Below are 19,612 nucleotides of genomic sequence, written 5' to 3' on the forward strand. Positions count from 1 at the left end.
CGTATGCTTTGCCAAGCTTGTTTCAAGTAGGTGCTTTAGACCACTGAGCCATTTCTCCAGCCCTAACCCCATTTTAGAAAAGCACTTTTTTTCCCTTTCTGGCACTGCTGGGAGGGCCTGGCACATGCCATGCAAGTGCTCCGCCTACACTCCCGCCCTAGAGCAGTTTTTCCATCATCACTTCCGAGTAGTCTCTTGTAGTGGTCAAGAGAAAGTATATTAAACAGTGCTAGTGTATACCTCGCAGATGCATGAGACAGTTGGAGTGATGGCCACGTTTTTCCACATGGACATTAAGTCTATTTTGGGTCTTTCTGCTTAAAAGTTTCATAGGAAGAATTTTGTAGATTGATGATTAATTTTGTACCCTGGTTCCTAGTTTCTGAGTAGTTCTGTACATATTACATATTGCCACCTTGTGTCCTATAAAAAGGAACAAACCAGCTAACAAAGCCTGCTCCCTGCCAGCCCAGCTAATTTTTACAATCTCTGTTAGTGGTATTTTAACCACTTACCAATTATTTAAATATAGAATGACCAGGGGCTGGGGAGACAGCTCAGTAGAATAAGCACTTGCCTGGCAAGCACAAGGGCCTGAGATCAATCCCCAGTTCCAAAATAAATAAATAAATAAATAAATAAATAAATACAGAATGACCAGCATTGCATATTTTTTCATGAATTTTTGAATAAGATAATGTATCAGGGAATGTAAAAATGGCAGTTTTACCAACACAAGAACCAACTGGTTGAAATGACATCTGCCCAAGTGACATTTCCAATGGTCAGTACAAAAAAAAAAAAAAAATGTTGCCCAACTGGGGCAGTGGTTCAGTGATGTAAGTATTCTTTCTTTCCCAGGCCAGCCAGATAGCTCAGTGGATTGAAGCATTTGCTTGGACAGACGCAGGGACCAGGGTTCAATCCCCCTGCATGCTGTGCCGGCCCTGCCCCTGGGGTGCACTGGGACAGCGACTGAGACGGTGTGATGGCGCGCACCTGTAGTCCAGTGCTTGGGAGGCTGAAAGCAGGAGGATCACTGCAAGTCCCATCTGTGTAGTGAGACCCTGTACTAAATAAAAAAAAAAAAAAGTATTCTTTCTCTACTATTAGGCTTGTTTATAAAAGTTAAGTTTATTTTTGAACATAATTCAGTTGATTCCTTTAGTTGCTTATAAAAAGCAACATTGTTGCTTTGGCATACCTGGACTACTCAGACGGAAAGATAGGAATTGTATCCTACCTGCCATATGCATAACTTTGTATGTGTGTCAATATTGTACTTAACCTTAAATTTTTAGTATATATACATTACTTGCAAATAAAAAAGTGTGATAAAAATGAAGTAGCAGGGTTTATAGGTGTGACCCAGCTGGGAGTATAGTTCTCTTTCTCTCTTTCATTCTTACTTACTTTCTTTCTTCTTCTCCTTCTCCTTCTCTTCCTTCCTCTTCTTCCTCTTCTTCTGTCTCTCTTTCTCTCTCTTTTAAATTTTTTGTACTTATTTTAGTATAGGATCTACAGGGTCTCACTACACAGCTCAGACGTGTAGTGATCCTCCTGTTTTCAGCCTCCCAAGTGCTGGGATTACATCATGCACCACCACGCCCAGTCCCAATCGCTGTTTTATCGCACCCCTGGGGCGGGGCTGGCACTGCATTATTTATTTATTTTGGCAGAACCGGGGATTGAACTCAGGCCCTTGCGCTTGCCAAGCAAGCGCTTATTCTACTGAGCCATCTCCCCGGCCCCTTATCCCCTGCTTGTTAAAGGGTCTCTCTTTCACTTCAGGAAAGCACAATCCTTACAATCAAGCTCCACCTGAACAGCTCCAGTCCAGCCCCATCTTTGCCGGTTCATCTTTTTCTGGTCCTGTGTTCACTGTTTTCTAAACTGGACAACACTCATCCAGATGCCCAGGCCGTTCAAGACGCCAGCGTGACCTCTGTGCCATTTTCCATGTTCTACTGCCCCCTCTGCCGGCCCACTCACAGTCGGTTCTCCTTGACCTGCCCTTCGGCCACAGGTTGGTGACGGAGATCTAACACACCAGGCACCGAGCAGAGAGGACATGTGTGGGGATGTACCTCCAGCGCGCGCAGCGCTAGTTACTGTCTCTTCCACTAGGGGGCACCACCCCACAACTTTTGAAATAGGAAGTCTGCTTAATATAGCTCTTAATGAAACTTGTCCCAGCACAATGAATTCTTAAAAAATCATTCTTGAACATATGCTGTAACTTTATGAAGCCGTTTAAATTTATTCTTTTAAAATTAAATCTGCCTCATGGGCAGAATAATAGGCAACAACTTTCCGCAGTACAAACCCGCATAAAGGAGCACCAATTAAAACCCTACTCTGTTACAGTAAGATAAATAGTCATGAATTAAATGAAATAAATGCAAACACTGTGCACGCCAGACGAGTGAAGTTATTTTTATTTCACCAAGAGAAACGGGCATGCCAAACAAAAATTGGCTTTAAAACAAAAGCTTTTGGAAAAACAAAATAAAGGAGTCCTGTTCTAGGATTCCTTGCTTAAGTAGAACAGAATTCTCTTTGGGATGTAAGAGAAAATCCCCAACAGCAAAAACTGGCTGGAGTTTGAAGTTTTTTGAGTTCTTTCGGGAGGAAAAATGCAAAGGTATTGTAGTCTTCTGGTTGAAAATGTAGGACCCCGGAATGAAGGGAACCGACCACTCCTGAGCTTCCTATGCACCACCATGAGCACGTGGGTGGTCCCCACCATGTTAGCCTAAACCATCCTTCTGCATCAGTTTGATTGGATCTGATAATTACAGCAGCCACTGTGGCTTGTGGTGTGAATTAGACAAAGTATGGAAAGTGCTTAAAATGAGATTGCTCGCTAGCACTCAATAAATGCTAGTCAGGGCCAGGGATATGGCTCAGTGGCACCGCACATGCCTGGCAAGCGTGAGGTCGTGAATCTGATTCCTGGTACCAAAATGAATAACTGAATAAATAAGCAAATATATAATAAATGTTAGCTGTTAACTCAGTTAGCCGTTGTAAAAAAAAAAAAAGACCACTTCAGATGGCTAGGAACAGAAATTTTGCACTGAATGAGGGTGCTTGCTATCATTTTGGCAAATACACAGTGATGATAAGACTAGAGAAATTAAGCAGTTTGAACATGTCCACATACTAACTTTAGAGGAAAATGTAGACTTCCTTAATGTCATGCACTATTCTTCTGAATGTGACAGTTTATTAGCATAGATAAAATACACACTTTGGCTAGCAATTTTGCACAATAAGGTATATACACTGTTACAGCAATTGAAAAGATTTCAGTATTCTGTATTTTTAAAGAGCTTGATTTTTAAGCCCCTTTTATGAATCTATCCCAAGGAAATAGCCTAAAATGAAAATTGTACACAAGACAACATGCACTACCATAGTCTTTGGAATACTGCAGCACTGAAAATAATCTATGTGTCCAACAAGGCAAAGCAGTAAAATATGATGGACCAATAAACATTGAAACTATGTTTAAAATCACAGAGAAAGCTAAAAATGTAGCTCAGTGGTACAGGTCTTGCTCAGTATGTGTGAGGACTTGAGTTCAGTCAGTAGCACTACAGGGCTAGATAGCTCAGTGACATAAGTGCCTGCCTGGCAAGCACAAGGTCCTGAGTTTGATCCCTGTAATGGCAAAAAAAAAAAAAAAAAAAGAAAAGAAAGAAAGAAAGAAAGAAAGAAAGAAAGAAAGAATTGGGATTATCATTGCAAAAAGAGAATGCAAAGGAACTCAGAATATATTTCATTTTTCTCATTAAAAGGGGGTAATTTGGCAAGCAGAATGATACTTTTATCCTAATTGCTACTAACTAAAAAGTAAACATATATGGACAAAATCAAGATGATAAAATAGAGAACCAAAGTAATTTTAAGAGTATTAACATTAGCGGTGCCTTGGACTGGCGAGATACCTCAGTGGACTAAAGTGTCTGCTTAGACAAGCTTAGGCAAGTACAGGGACCGTAGTTCCATCCCTGGTACCACATGCCACACCAGCACAGCCCCCAGGTCAAGCCGAGCTGACCAGAGTCCAGGCGTGGTGGTGCACACCTGTAATCCCAGCACTGGGGAGGCTGAAAGCAGGAGGAGACCCTGCAACAACCAAATACATTAAAAAATAATAAATAAATACATAAATTTTTCTGAGTTCTCTCAAAAACACTGATACAATAAAGAATTTTCTGAATAAACTGGTTTCTTTAGTGGTACTGAAAGGTTTCATGTATCATGATAAAGGGTAATAAAATGAGAACTAGGACGTTGAAACTTGGTCTTGCATCAGCCCTCACCCTCTCTGTACTTTGATGCTGCTGGAGAAAAGCTGCCACACAGACAGTCTCTGGTGGAGGATGCCCATCTGCAGACACTTGGTCCCTTATATAAAACAATGCGCTATCGGCATAGCCTACAGGCATTCTGGCATGTACTTTATGTCATCTCTGGCCCCTGAATCTGTGGCTCTCCATGCAGCTTCACCTCCAGAACCTCCACCTCCTCCTCATCCGGGTGCTCATGCTGCTCCTACTAGCAGCACTGGAGCCAGCAGCCTGCTGGCCTCTCTGTCTCTGGTCCCTTTCTTTCCTGGTTTTGCAGTTTCTTGTATCTGCCTTGTGCTCTGAGGCCTATCCCTTTAAGCCACCCTTCAGCAAGGACTGTAATATCTTGAACCTTTACCATTTCAATTCACCTGCCCTGGAACCCCCAAAAGTTGGTACAATCTGTCATCTGCCCTCCTGGATCCTCAGTTGCTGGACTCTCTATACAGAGATGTGGGGTTCCTTCTCCCCGCCTCCACCTATCATCAGCCCTATAGCCCATCTTTCCCGTCTCCTCTGACAGCTCAGCTCCCCTTTTACTCTATAAGAATTCTTTTGTTTTGAGGCAGGGTCTTGATAAATTGCCCAGGCCGTCCTCAAATACCCAGGCTCAAGTCATCTTGCATCAGCCTCCCCAGCAGCTGGAACCGAAAACATGCACCACAACGCGTGGCCAGAAAGCAACTCTGCAATGAAAACATCCCCTTGAGCTGCCCCAGAGCCCAGCTGCGTCCTGCATCCACACTTACACACTGGCCTTCCTTTCACAGGTGAGAGAATGCGGCACTGGGCTCTGGGCCAGCCTGCTGCTGCTCCTTACCACCAGGGACCTTGCCACCTTCTCTCACCAACACTGTCCCTCCCCACAGGGCAAGCACATTTCCGCCATCCATAAGGAGGACTTTCTTCTAGGGCCTGAGCCCTGCCGGGTCACCACCACTTCTCTTCCTCCTCACATTTCTAAAAGGAGTTGTTCGACTTTGGCTGCCTCTGCTTCCCCTTTCTCCACCCTGACCCTCGATACCACCTCCACATCACCCAAAAGTGTGAATCCTTTATTTCTACCCCGCTCCAAACCTCATCTATGCCCACCCTGTCGACTGTTTTGCTCTGAAATAGTCTCCTCTTTTCAACTCGGAATTGGGTGTAGTACCAAGGACTACTGCAAGTATTTTGTAACAGCTAAAATTTCCAACCTGTATTCATTCAACAAAGCAGAATGAGTGGAATAAGTTGGCTGTAGGACATAGGGGCGTGGTGGCTACACAGTTGGTAGGTAGACTTCTGACCTAGATAGCAATCTGAGACCTGGATCCCTTCCTGGAAACTATGGAGCAGATTGGTGATTCAGCAGGACTGGGAGTATGGAAATAAGTGCAGGATAAAGAGAGCTGTTTATTCTCTCTCTCTCTCTCTCTCTCTCTCTCTCTCTCTCTCCCCCATCTCTCTATCTGTCCGTCTCTGTCTCTGTCTCTGTCTCTCTGTCTCTCTCTCTCTCTCTCTGTAATTAGTACATGGTCTACAGGGTCTCACTATGTAGATTGGACTCAAGTGATTCTCCTGTTTTCAGCCTCCCAAGCATTGGGATTAAAGGCACTCACCACCACGCCCAGTCTCAATCGCTGGCTTAGCTCGACCCGTGGGTAGGGCCAGCACAGCAAGCAGGGGGTCAAACCCCAGCTGCTGCACTCTGCCTAAGCAGGCACTTTCGTCTGCTGAGCTATCTGGCCAGCCCTGTTCTCTTACTTTTAAACAGGTGGAGTAGAAAGTGGATCATGCTATATGGGAATTTGCAGCTAATGCTGGAATTACCTCTCCTGGGATCTAAGAGGTAAAAAAAAACCTAAGCCTGACAGTGCAAGGTTGTAATCCTAACACTCTGGGAGGCTGAGGCAGGGGGGTTGCAAGTCTGAGCCAATTTTGTCAACCTGTTGAGATCCTATCTCAAAATAAAAAATGAAAATAGGGCTGGGGATGGAGCTCCAAGCAAGGTCCTGGATTCAAACCATCCCACCACCATCAAGTACTACTGCAAGTATTCTGTAACAGCTAAAGCTTCCAACCTGTATTCATCAAATAAGGCAGAATCAATTTCTCAGTGTTAAAATAATATTACCTTTTAATTTCAGTGTGAGGCTTGTAAAGCACAATTCAGTACTTGATCATATGGAGGCTACTGTCTATTTCACTTACTCCCGAGTAATAGATCCCATAGCAGACTACAAATGCTTTGAGATAAGGACTCTAACAATATTTTCTCTCCAGTGCTCAGTGTAGGGCCAAAGAGGTTTCTTTAAAAGTCCTATCATTTATCAAACATTTTAACTTTCCAGGTGTAAGTGGATTGTAAATGACTCTTGGATACAATGTATGATGCTAGCTGTGGATGTGTAACAGAGAAAATGTTTCAATTTCTTGCATTTTGGGCTGGGGAGATGGCTCAGTGGAATAAGCGCTTCCCTGGCAAGTGCAAGGGCCTGAGTTCAATCCCCGGTTCCACAAGAAAAAAATAAAATTTCTTGTATTTTATAAGCTGCAGCAGAAGTAAGCACACTTAAATACACAGGGAGGGTTTTTCTTTTTTAATTTTGTGTGTGTGTGTGTGTGGTACCATGGATCGTACTCAGAACCTTGCGCATGCCAGGCAAGCACTTATTCCACTGAGCTATCTCCCCAGCCCCAGGGAGGGTTTAAACGAAGTGAAAGGGTTGCATACCCTCCTCATGTATGTTGTACCCCAATTTAGACACAAAAACCAGAAACCTAGACAATACTCAGAGCTAATTTGAATTCGTAGAAATTCTAAAAATCCTTGTAATTCACCTCCTTAGCCTAAACATTGCACCGGTCCCTGACTGTAGACAGCTGCTTCGTTCGCTAGACCTGAGACCGGCGAGTGACCCACGGAGGAAAATAGTCACATACCGTGTAGTGCCTTTTCCTACTTATTGGTTTTCTCACCAGCTAGAGAGATATTCAAAGGCTGTGTAACTCTCCAATTTTTTTTTCTTGCTCTCTTCTTTCATTCGCCGGGCTGTAAATTTCTGTGTTAGTGCATATTGTTTATAAAGAAAAAATGGATTTCGTTTTGGCATATTTCTCTACGCGCATGATCTACTGGGACTATTTCCTCCTCAATGGCCCTCTCTTCCAGTCTGATTCTTTTTTAAGGGTCATTTTATTTTTAGAGAGCTTTTCACCTTTCTCAGTTATATAGCCAGCTGGGGGCCTCTGGTCAGAAAATCTTTTTTTCTTTTTTAAATAGAGGCTAGACTGCAGCTCCACAACTTGCGGCTGAGAGCTGAACGCAAAAGGCTCCCTAAGTTAATCTACAAAGACCCGGGATCTGGAGTCACGCCTCCTTGGTAAAGACGGAGAAGTTTCCTTAGTCCGGTCCGGAGATCTTCAAGCCTCCACCAGCACGGCGCCAGCTCTGGGTGGGACCTGCAGAACGCTGATGTGCTTGAGATTTGGATCTCTGGCCAGTGCTGGGGTTTTGGAGAGAGAAGGTGGCACCCGGGCAGGATCGGATGTCCCCGGAGGCCGCCACGCCTCCCAAGCGGAGGGGGAGGGACCGGCGCGACCCTGGACCGCCAGGTGAGACCGGGGAGGCCCGCCCCGCGCACCTCGGAAGGGAAGGGGCGGAGCCGCGGGCCTCACCTGCGCCGCGGCGGAAGCGGCCGAGCCGTCCGTGCGCCCCGGCCAGCCGCGGAGACGCGGCCGCGAGCCCGGGCCACCATGACCTGGAGCGCCGCGGCGCGGGGCGCGCACCAGCCCGACAACACCGCCTTCACGCAGCAGCGCCTCCCCGCCTGGCAGCCGCTGCTGTCGGCGGGCATCACGCTGCCGCTCTTCTTCTGCGCCGGCCTGGCCTTCCTCGGGCTGGGCCTGGGGCTGTACTACTCGTCCAACGCCATCCAGGAGCTGGAGCACGACTACACGGGCGACGCGGACGCGGGCAGCTGCGCCGCGTGCGCCGCCCAGGGCCAGGGCCGCGCGCCGCCGCCGCCCTGCTCGTGCTCCTGGCACTTCACGCTGTCCGAGCTCTTCCCGGGGCCGGTGTACCTCTACTACGAGCTGACGGGCTTCTACCAGAACAACCGGCGCTACGGCGTGTCCCGCGACGACGCGCAGCTCAGCGGGCTGGTCAGCGCGCTGCGCCACCCGGCCAACGAGTGCGCCCCCTACCAGTTCTCCGCCGCCGGCCTGCCGGTGGCGCCCTGCGGCGCCGTCGCCAACAGCCTGTTCAACGACACCTTCTCGCTGTGGCACCAGCGCCAATCCGGCGGGCCCTACGTGGAGGTGCCGCTGGACCGCGCGGCCATCGCCTGGTGGACCGACTACCACATCAAGTTCCGCAACCCGCCGCTCGTCAACGGCAGCCTGGCGCTCGCCTTCCGGGGCACCGCGCCGCCCCCCAACTGGCGCCGGCCGGTGTATGAGCTGAGCCCGGATCCAAACAACACCGGCTTCGTCAACCAGGACTTCGTGGTGTGGATGCGCACGGCCGCGCTGCCCACCTTCCGCAAGCTGTACGCGCGCATCCGCCAGGGCAACTACTCGGCCGGCCTGCCCAGCGGCGCGTACCGCGTGGACATCGCCTACAACTACCCGGTGCGCGCCTTCGGCGGCCACAAGCTCCTGGTGTTCAGCAACATCTCATGGATGGGCGGCAAGAACCCGTTCCTGGGCATCGCCTATCTGGTTGTCGGCTCTCTCTGCATCGTGGTGGGCTTCGTCATGCTGGCCGTCTACATTCGCTACCAGGACCAGGACGACGATGAAAACGACGATGAGTGAGGCCAGCTCTGGGAGGGGGGCTTTCAGCTTTGTGTCAGAGGCCTTCAGAGCTCCCCTGGCGCCCCTCTATCACCTTCCGCCCAATATCGAGCTCACCTCACTTTGCCTGCTGTTGTGGATAGAGGGACCAGAGGAAGGGCCTCTGCTCCTTCTCTTGGGCTGCCACTCTCCGGTTGGCCTGGGGGCTTGGGAGGGCGGGGGAAACCTTGCAGATTCTCCATCTACTTTAAGGTGTACCAAGTCGACATGTCTTAACGACTGTAGAATTCCAGCACCCCACCGAACCCTAGAGACTCCCATTCGACGACCCTTACGGGACCAGCGATTGACAGACCCGGGATGTTCTTATTTAATTTCAGGCAGCCGGCGAGTGACGCCCCACTTGAGCAGCAGAGCTTGGCTTGGAGCATGAGCTGTAGAGTCTGGTAGGGGGTTGGACTCGAGAGTGCGGCCCACGGTTAATCAGCAGAAACACAGACAGTGGGGGAGAATATGCTTGTTATCCGTAGATTACCACCAACCCCCCAGCCTTGACTCGCCAAGGCTGGCATGAATCACTCCAAGTCGTGTCTAACAAGATCCTCTGGAGTTTCCTGTATTCCCTCGAATGTGAGGATTGCACTCTTGGCCTGAAGTGGTTACCTGAGTTCAGTAACCTGGGTTCTCTTCTCCGGCTAGTCGTTTGTTCCTAGTGGCCTGCCCATCTCAGGGCGGCCTTAAACAGAGGAAGGTCTCTGTCTGTGGAACAAATGGGGAAAGATACTTTTGCTGGGAAACTTGGCAAATGGATTTGTGCCGGGTGTGTGTCCACTCATCCAGTGTCTGGGTGGAAAACAGACTTGGCCAGAGGCTTCTTAGAAGCTGGAAGATGCCAATAAATGGCTCAGGGAGGATATTCCTACCTTAAAAGCTTCAAGCTGGGAGGAATCTTAGAGGGAAAGCCATCGGCGGCAGTCCATCCTCTGGGTCCTGACAATCATTGTACTGTGTTGTCCAATTGATTTTAATGTTTAAGAGGAAGGCTTCATTCATGGCCTTTCTCTTAGATCTGAAACAGAAGGGGTTGTATTTATGTTCTCAAATGAAGGGGCGGGGGAGATGGCTCAGTGGAATAAGGGCTTCCCTGACAAGCGCTTGGACCTGAGTTCAATCCCTGGTTCCACAAAAAAAAAAAAAAAAAGAAAAAAGAGTCAAATGAAACATGTTTGTTTCTAGTAATCATGTTTATTACATGATTCCTCTAGTAATTACTAGGAATATAATCTTATACGTAAATTAGAATTTTAGGATTATTTGAAATTTTGAGGTAATGGTAAAAACCAGTCAGTTGATTTTATTGACCAACTAGAATCAATAGGTTTGCAAAAAATAGAACAATAGAATATTTTTATACAAAACCCTTTTAAGGTGAAAGAACCTGAAACCATTTTACTAGCTTATTTGCAGGAACCAGAGTTCTTTGGTCATTTGTGGGAATTCTGTAATGCTTGCTAGCTATTACAGTCTTTTCCAGTTACTACTGCTCATTTTCATTAATCTGCAGAGATGCAAGTTCTCGAAGGATGTTTTATTTTTCAGCAGTCTAAACAAATTGTATTGAATAGCTTACATTGATTTTATTAAACTCCCATAATTTTTTCAAAATATGGATGGATGGATAAATGCTTGTCATTGAGGTCTTCCTGGGAATCTTGTAGGAGTGATTTAAGTGAGTCTATTCCATTATTTAGATATAACAAGAAACTAGTGATTGCAACATGTCGGCTTCCAAACTCCTAAATGTGACGTAATTTTATCATCAAATCTAATATTGTGATGTTAGGCTACAAAAGCGTCCTTACATACATTTTGACTGATTGTTATTTATTATGAATATTTGAGCAGCTCACTAGCCCAGCCCTCTCCTGTGTTGGATAAAATGCTTGCTATATTTTCTACCATGTAACTTGAGAGCAGCGTATATTTTGCTAGCATTTTTTAAATAGTCTGTTGCTATAAATTTTCGAATAAGACCCTAAATCCTAAGGTATTCTGATTAAATTAATGACTACCATACCAGACCCTATTTTCTTCAGTTCTAAAAGAGAATAAAGGTTGTGTTTGTCTTTGTTTTATTATCGTGTTTGCTTAGTTCTTTTTGAACTCTGATCTTAAAGGTACAAATGCTACCAGCCGTTTTCCTCACTTGTTAACATAATAGCAGATTTATAATGAGTAAGAAAATTTTTGGAGGGGCCAGGGAGATGGCTCAATAGAATTAGCACTTGCCAAGGGCCTGAGTTCAATCCCCGGTTCTGCCAAAAAAAAAAAAGAAAAATTTTTAGAATAAGACTCAAAATGAGCTCAGCCTTTCATTGTTAATTTCCTAAAACAGAATTTAGACTTATAGCAGCATCAGCATGCATATGAATTAGGTGACCCTCACTATTGCTTGGATTTGATAAATGTGGTTGATATTTTAAAGTTTTCAGTATTGATAGGTATTGAAGAACATGGTCGTAATTCTTGCTTCTGTATATTTTACTCAAATGGTAAACTTCGGTTAGTTGTTGGGTATTTGGAACTACAAAACAGCACAAACTTTTAAAATGAGAACATGGACTATTTTCCTGCAGTGACCCCTGTGGCTTGTAGCATTTTGTCTGGTGTCTCAGGATTCTAGTTGAAATGGAGTCTCATGTTACCTGTACCTGTTCCCCAGCTGGAGGCAGTCGTGTTTTCTAAGCGTGCAGTGGAAAAGACCTAAACTGGAGCCGAGCAGTGGCCTACCTCGTCCAATGAAAGCACAAACAAAAGAGAAAGTAACATGGTCACTGAGAGGTCCCCAACAGTCTGAGAACAAGAAGAGTGTTCCAGGTGTCTCCATGGTCAAGTCAGCCATTAGCTGATGACTCAATTGTTAAAAATTAGAGGGACGATAATAGTCTGGAATTTCCTGTAGAGCAAACGTCAGTGTATAATGTATAGCCGCGGCCTTCTGCCTTTCTTTCAGTCTGTTGCCCTCTTCTGCATGGGTGACCTCAGGAATCCTGAATAATTTCTCCCAGTGAGTTGGTGGGAAAGATACAATCAGTTCCTTACATGTGCCTGGTTACAAGTTAGCTCTTCCTTTTAATGCAAGTAAATTCCCTCTTCCTTTATTTTCCTTTATTTTATTTTATTTATTTTCAAATGTATTTGGTTGTTACAGGGTCTCACTACACAGCTCGGATTTGGGGTGATCCTCCTGCTTTCAGCCTCCCCAAGGCTGGAATTACAGTCATGCACCAGACTCTGACTGGCTCAGCCCACCTGGGGGAGGGAGGACTGATGAAGCTTTTGGGGGCAGGGATCAAACTGAGGTCCCTGTGCTTGCCTAAGCTTACCTAAGCAGACACTTTATTCCACTAAGCTATCTCGCCAGCCCTTTTTTTCATCAGACATTTCTTTGCATCCCAGATGTTTTTTGTACATAAAATACAGCTAGCTGACCTTAGATGGCAAATTAAAAACAAAACTTAACTTTATCTTCTCCCCCAGGAGAATTTCTCTTAATTCCCTCCAACAAAAACAGAGTTATTTTTAAAGAGTTATTAAAAATCCCTTAGCACAAATCTGACGAAACACATTAAGGTCCCAAAGAGATCTTACATAAGAACAGCACTTTGTAAAGATTTTGCAAGATTTTCTAACAATTTTCTGGTTATTGATGCTCTGGATACAGCCCTGGTCCTGAACCTCCCTGATCATGGTAAGGTGCCTGGAGGGAAAAGTGCTCCTCCTGTGGATGGGGTGCTGGAGCACACCATCCTTAATGTACCCGTCCCTGCAGGCTCCCTGAAGGCAGAGAGAAATCCTATTGGGCCATGAAATCCAACACCAACTGTGTAGGGCTTGTGCTGAAGCAGGAGAGGAGGAAAAAGGAAGATGCAGGAGGCATTTTTCTTTGTCGGAGAGGGGCCCAGAAGGCGGGGCACACTAGCAGGGCTCACTGGTGACAAGGCTTTGAGACATCCAGCAAGTGGATGGTAACTCACCTCCTTCTGAACCCCTTCCCTTGTCTTTTTGATCAACCTGTGATTTATCTTTTTCCTTAGAAGCAAAAGGCATTACTGTCAAGACCCTCAGCTAATAGCCTTGCCCTGCTCATTGAGGTCATAACTAAGTTGCCATTAAAGTGGGTGGAACCTTACATTCCTGATGAAAACTGTAAGTCATATGTCATTAATAATGAAACTTTGTTCTTCTAAAAGGCCTTTTGCTCTTGAAAGTCCAAGGCGCTTAGCACCATGTGGTCTCATTCATCTTATCCATCAAAATCTATGCGCTCTTGGAAAGTCATCAAGGCCAAAGAGGTGGAGGTGTATTCCTTTCCATTTTGCCCAGTTTTGTCCAAATCTGATGAAGTGCATGGTATCCTAAGCCCAGCACGGTGACCTGTAATCCCAGCAATTTGAGAGACTGAGACAGAAGAATCAGCACAAGTTCAAGGCCAGCCTGAGAAATTTAGTGGTTTATTAGACCCTGACTCAAAAAAAAAAATTTTTTTTTAGAGGGTACAAGAGGGGGAGAATAGAGGGAAAGGGGACATAAAATAGGATCAAGATGTGTTATGTGCATGTACCAATTTCCTATAATGAATATAATCACTATTGCAAAATTGTACTAATAAAAATAAAACTGAAGAAAAAAATAACAAAAATTTAAATAAAAGGGGGCTGGGCATATAGCCCAGTGGAAAGGCTCTGGATTCAATTCCCAGTACCCTCACTGACCAAGAAAAGTAATGGGATTCTTTCTGTTTGGTATTTTTTTTTAGTCAAGGTCTTACTCAATAGTCCAGGCTGGCCTTAAAGTCACTGTTTAATCCTAAACTGGCCTCAAACTTGCAGATTTTCCTGCTTCAGCTTCCTGAGTGCTGGGATTGCAGGTATGTGCCACCGCTCCCAGTTAAAGTAAATAACACTCTTTGAAAAACCTGAAGCTGCAAGTCTTTCAGGATTAAGGCTTGTGTGTTACTCTAACATAATTTGCAAAAAGCTGAGTCACAGTATTTCTCAAGCTTTTCTTAGGAGAGAAAATTAGCTCACATATTCACATTCATGGCTCTTTAAAAGTATCACTGAGCATCACATACACCGGTGACAATCTTCTCCAACCCATCTTCTCTCCAAGCTTGCAACCTCCCCACGGGCAGGCCCGAGTGTGTGGCAGGCCTCAGGCATCTCGGATGGTCAGTGCTAAACTCCCCTGCTCTTCCTCCACCCCAGCCCCCCTGGTTCACAAGGATCCTTCATGTCCTAAGTCACCCAAGCCAAAACCCAGAACTGCCTGCTTATCATCACCCTTCAATGCTTCCTCCCACACAATTTCTTCCCTCACGCCATGATCTCCAACCCCGGTGCTTCCCTACTCTACAGGCATTCCATTGCCTCACTGGCCCAAGGTTTGGTTGTCTTTTATCAGGACATTGGGGCTTCATAACTGGAGGTCCAGTGGACCCCCCCCCATCACATCCATGTCATAGGACCTCAGAAGCTCACCTTGATTATCCCCCAACTTAAAATCAGTCAGGTCTAAGCACTGTAGGGGCTGCCGCTGGGGGGTAAATGCCTTAGCAGGCTATGCAAGGTTCGGGAGTTGGCCTAACTGAGTCTCCAGGCACATTTCTCCAGCAATGCACCAGACTGCAGCCACACTGCAGAGCTGGAGACGCCTGAGCCCCACGTCCCTGCCTGTCCTAGTCATGTGGTCCCCCTCACCTGAGCTCCAGGGCTACCCCACCCCCTCCATGTTCTGCCCTGTGTGAAATCCTCAAATGTCCCCCTCTCTCACCCATTTCCTGCCTCAGCCTGGTCTTACACCCTGCCTCAGACTTGAGTATTGGCTTTGCCTCCTTATTTGGACTGTTAGTTCCATGGGAGCTGAGATTTTTTTCTCCTTCAGCTTTATCTCTGCCAGGGCCAAGTACCAGCACCCATCTCTGGTGGATCCTCAAGCATTTGCTCAGTGACAGCGACAAGCTGGTGATTCTATTCCTTTCCTCCCACTCAACATTTTGTTTCCTAGAAGATAATTGACCCAATGGAAGTAATTCAGGAAACAAATGAGATGCAGAGAGGATATGCTGAACAGTTGAAATCCTTGGGGTAAAGCGCGCTGGGGATGCACATATACTCTTAACAGCGTGGAAACACTAAGCTTAGCGTTCCCATCTGGATAATTTAAATGTACAATCGGGGTTTCCCCATGAACTAATTTGCAGAAATGAATAGCAGATGGGCTACGCGAGTCCATCGATCATGGGCTAGGTGCTTTCTGCTCAAAGGTAGTCAGTGTCTTGCCTATTAAACTGCAGCGTGTTAATGGAACGTTCACATTTTGGGGCTGCTTCGTGATAAAGGAGAGTTATTAAACAGCTATAATCTATAATAAAATGTACATGAACAAGGCTTTCCACTGCAGGGTAATTACCCCAGGATCCATTTAAACAAAAATAGTATTGTAGAAAAACAGCCCCATCTGTGGAATATGCTTGTCTCATTTGCTGGCTGGTGTTTGGGTTGTAACATTTGGCACATCTTGATATCTACATAATTGTAGTTTTAAAACCATAAATAATATTTTACAGAGGTCACACTATAGTTATTTAAGTTCAGGGGTTTATTTCCCTGAGCACTAAGTAGCTATGAATGAATTATGTTTAGTCTGATCTGCCACGGGAGGGCCATAAACCTCCAAGTCACAGCAAACCATGGAATATTGCTTCAATACGTCAGGAAAATTGTACATGTAAAAGTATAATGCATGATAAGGGAAAGGTATTTGTATTTTTTGAAAGTAATATATGTTCCTGGGCAGGAGCTATAAAATTGTGTTATGTTAAACTTTCCATCTCATTCTGGAAAACAAGTTAAGGACTAGCTTGCATGGTCCTGCCTCAGCCAGCGTAGGAGGCCATGGGATGGAGAAAGGGCTTCGAAAGGAGCATGCGCGTTGGCCGAGGTGCAAGCTCTCCTCTCGCGCCCCGCCCCTCCACATGATGGATGCAAAAGTTGCAAGATCAAAAGGCGAACTGGACAAACCTTCTTTCACCCAAGCATTGTTTTCCTGTGGCTTCCAGGTGAGCGTCTTAGTAGACACTAGGAAATGGATGTAGAAATAGTTTGAGCACTAAGCTGTAACTCACCTTTACAATTAAACTGACTTCAAATGCTCATTTTTGACATTGTTGAGCATGTACAAGACTCTAGGCAACATGCTGAATAAGTTCCCTGTACCCTTGCTCAGCTTTATAACAATCCTGATGTTATCCCTGTCTTGCAACGGCAGAAACAGGTTAGGAGAGGAAGAGAGAACTGATCCAAGGTTGGGGAGCAGGGGACAGGGAGGCCCCAGGAGCCCCTGGGATATTTGAATTTAACACAGACAGTGTAAATAGCTGACGTTTTTCTCATACTTTCGAGATGACTTTAGCACATCGCAGTCCATGCGACAGTACTAGAAAGTAGGTTCATCATTATCTGCACAACTCCTGGGGAAGCATGGAATAAGTATCCTGAAGCAGCACAGAAATGGTTCAAGGTATCTATCTAATCACCTGTTTTTTTTTTTTTTTCTTTCAGCTTTTTGCACTGACAGTAATTAATTATAACTGTAAAGGCCAATCCAATGAAGAAACAAGAACAAGAAGCCCTAAAAAAGAATAGGTTGGAGAAAGGAGGTCGGCTGGGTCCCTTCTTGTATCCACTCCGGGGGCAGATCCACTCCGGGGGCAGATGTAACTCCGCAGCCTCAATGTCTTGGTTACTTTTCTCCAACACAAAATACCTGACCCCTCAGAGTTAAAGGAGGAAAGGTTTATTTAGCTCAGTTTGTAGAGGTTTCAGTCCATACTCTGCTGGCTTCAAAGCAGGGTGACACGGCAGAGGAGAGACAGTTTGTGGCAGGCAGGAGGTGGGAAAGCGAGGAGAGACTGTCACAGTATCTTTCTGCACCCACAGCATCTTATCCAGACTACCAAGTGCCCTTGGTCCTAGCCTTGCACCAGGAACCAAAGCCAGCATCACACCCTCTAGATCCAGCCTCCTTTGAAAAACCCCACCTATGACTGCATGAGGCTTCAGGGGGACATCTGGACACAAACCATCGCAACCTGCTCCTGGCCCCCTGAAGGTGTAGGCATATCCCTTTATGCAAAAGGCATAAAGTCCATCTCTGGGTTGCCAATGTCCTAACAGTTTCAACATTGCTGCAAGTTCTACATCTGAAGTCTCCTCTGAGATTTAAGGCAAACCCTTAGGTGTGAGCCCATATACAAATGAAAACAAAGCTAATCCCTTCCAATATACAATGGCATAAGATAGACATTTCCATTCCAGAAGTTACTGTGTCAAGGAATGGGAACAAAACAAGACCAAAATCCAGTAGGGCAAACATTACATCCCATAGTTTCACTTCCAGAATCCCTGGCAATTTATGGCAAGCTATGAATCCCAAAGGGCTTGGGTGGCTCCACTCCTACTGCACTGCCAGTCATAGGTCCCATGGCTTTTCTCTTGGAACAGCTCTGCTCCCTCCTGGTGCTTGTCCTCAGACAATCCATGTTCCTGACTTCTCCAAACTGCTGGAGTCACCAGTGCACCTCTGGCTTCGCGCTCACGGCTTTACACATTGTTCCTTCAGGGACTCACATCCAACTGTTCTTCTGAAATCTGGGTGAAAGCCGTTCTGACCCTACAATTCTTGCAATTCTGCATGTACCTAAAACCAGTGCCCCGGGATGATGCCAAGGTCTGCTGCCAGCTGGACCTTCCTTCTCTCTTGGCTGTAGGGATCAACTTTCTATGAACCAAGTTCTGAGAAACAACTTCCCTCGTCTGCTGTCATTCTGGAACGTGGTGCTCTGAGGCTACAACAGCTGGACTCCTGCTGATTCTTGTCCTCAAGTCATTTTTTCTGATGTACTTGCCTTTCTCTTGTTAGTCTTCTCAGTGACCATGTTCCTGACTTCTGTTCCATCTTTGCAGGCCACAACTTTACTGGAGCTTCCGTTCTGGCCAAACTTACAGTATTTTGAGTCGTTCTGTTGGGCTCTTTGCCCTTGATTCTCAGCTTAAATCTTACCAAAGCCCCCCAACAATATCCATGCTGCTGCTTCAACATTAGACAAGCTTGACATTTTTTTCTGCAAGATTAATTAGTCCTATGCCCTTAATCTCAATTTCAAGCAAGTCTGCACACAAAGCTATGCCACATGTCATCTGGAGTCCAACAACCAAGATAGTCCTTCTTCCCAGCAGAAACCTCCCAAGCCTGGCCTTTACCAGCAGGATTTCTGCCAAGATTCTGGTCTTCTGAGCTCTGACCAGAATTCCCCAGCAAGCACAGCCTCAGGTGTTCCAAATCGACCTTTCCAGCTTGCATTTCCAAACCTTTCCTAACGCTTCCCCTTCCCACGAGCTGGTTCCGCAGGCTCCTGAACTATATGGTCAGTCAATTCCATGCACTGCAATAACCCCACTTCTCTGCTATCAACTTATGTCTTAGTCTCTTTTCTCATTGCTGAGACAAAATATATGATATCCAAAGTTAAGGGGAAAAAGGTTTATTCAGCTCACAGTTTGTATAGGTTCAGTCCTTAAATGGCTGACTTCAGCACAGGGTGGCTTGGCAGACAGGGGTGACAGGGGAGAAACAATTGTGGCAGGTAGAAGTTAGCCAAACAAGCAACGGAACTTAACAGCATCTTTCTGCCCCTTATCTGGTTTTTTTTTTTTTAAATGTATTTTGTACTGAGTCTCACTATGAAGCTTGGACTCATAGTGATCCTTCTGTTTCCAGCCTCTCCAGCGCTGGGATAACAGGCATGCACCACCATGCCCAAACCTGGTTATCAGCTCGGGGCACCCAGGAGTGGGGCTAGTGCGGCATGTAGTACCAGGGCTCAAACCCCAGCCTCTGTGCTTGGCTAAGCAGGTGCTTAGTCCCCTGAGCTGTCTCCTCCACCCTTGCCCCTTTTATCTTATCTTAGGGCAGTGGCACTCCCACCCTTGAGCCTAGCATTGCACCAAGAGTCAATTGCAGTATCACACACTCTAGATCCAGCCACCTCTGGAGAAGACCCACCTCTGACTGCATGAGGCTTGGGGGGTAATCTAGACACAGCCATAAAGTTCAGTGACCTGCACAGGGAACTTCAGGGCTGGGACAGACAGTGGGGCGGGCTGAAGGAACAAGTTCACAGCACAAGGAGCGCCGGCAGGGGACTCAGCAGCAGATAGTCATCCCCGAGGCGGTGCACACAGCAGGCAGGGCAAGGGCATCCGGGTACCTGCAACATGCTGCTTCCTAAACTGGGGGGAAGATGTGCTCATGCCCATTTTGCTCTTATATTGGAAAGTCCACATATTATATGTGCTCTTTGGTACTGAAAACACAACAACAGCCTGGGTAGTTTATACTAAGGACAAGCT

At 46.1% G+C, this 19,612-nt stretch overlaps 1 protein-coding gene across 1 annotated transcript; it reads left to right on the forward strand.

Moving 5' to 3' along the window:
• Positions 1–8,033: 8,033 nt before the first annotated feature.
• Tmem30b (transmembrane protein 30B) lies at positions 8,034–10,238 on the forward strand. The gene has a single exon (XM_004624807.2). It carries the CDS (start codon positions 8,097–8,099, stop codon positions 9,156–9,158), a length of 1,062 nt encoding a protein of 353 aa, XP_004624864.1. The 5' UTR covers positions 8,034–8,096; the 3' UTR covers positions 9,159–10,238.
• The last annotated feature ends 9,374 nt before the right edge of the window (positions 10,239–19,612 follow it).

The sequence above is a fragment of the Octodon degus genome, unplaced genomic scaffold (assembly GCF_000260255.1).
Source record: "Octodon degus isolate 3935 unplaced genomic scaffold, OctDeg1.0 scaffold00007, whole genome shotgun sequence".
Classification (NCBI taxonomy): domain Eukaryota; kingdom Metazoa; phylum Chordata; class Mammalia; order Rodentia; family Octodontidae; genus Octodon; species Octodon degus.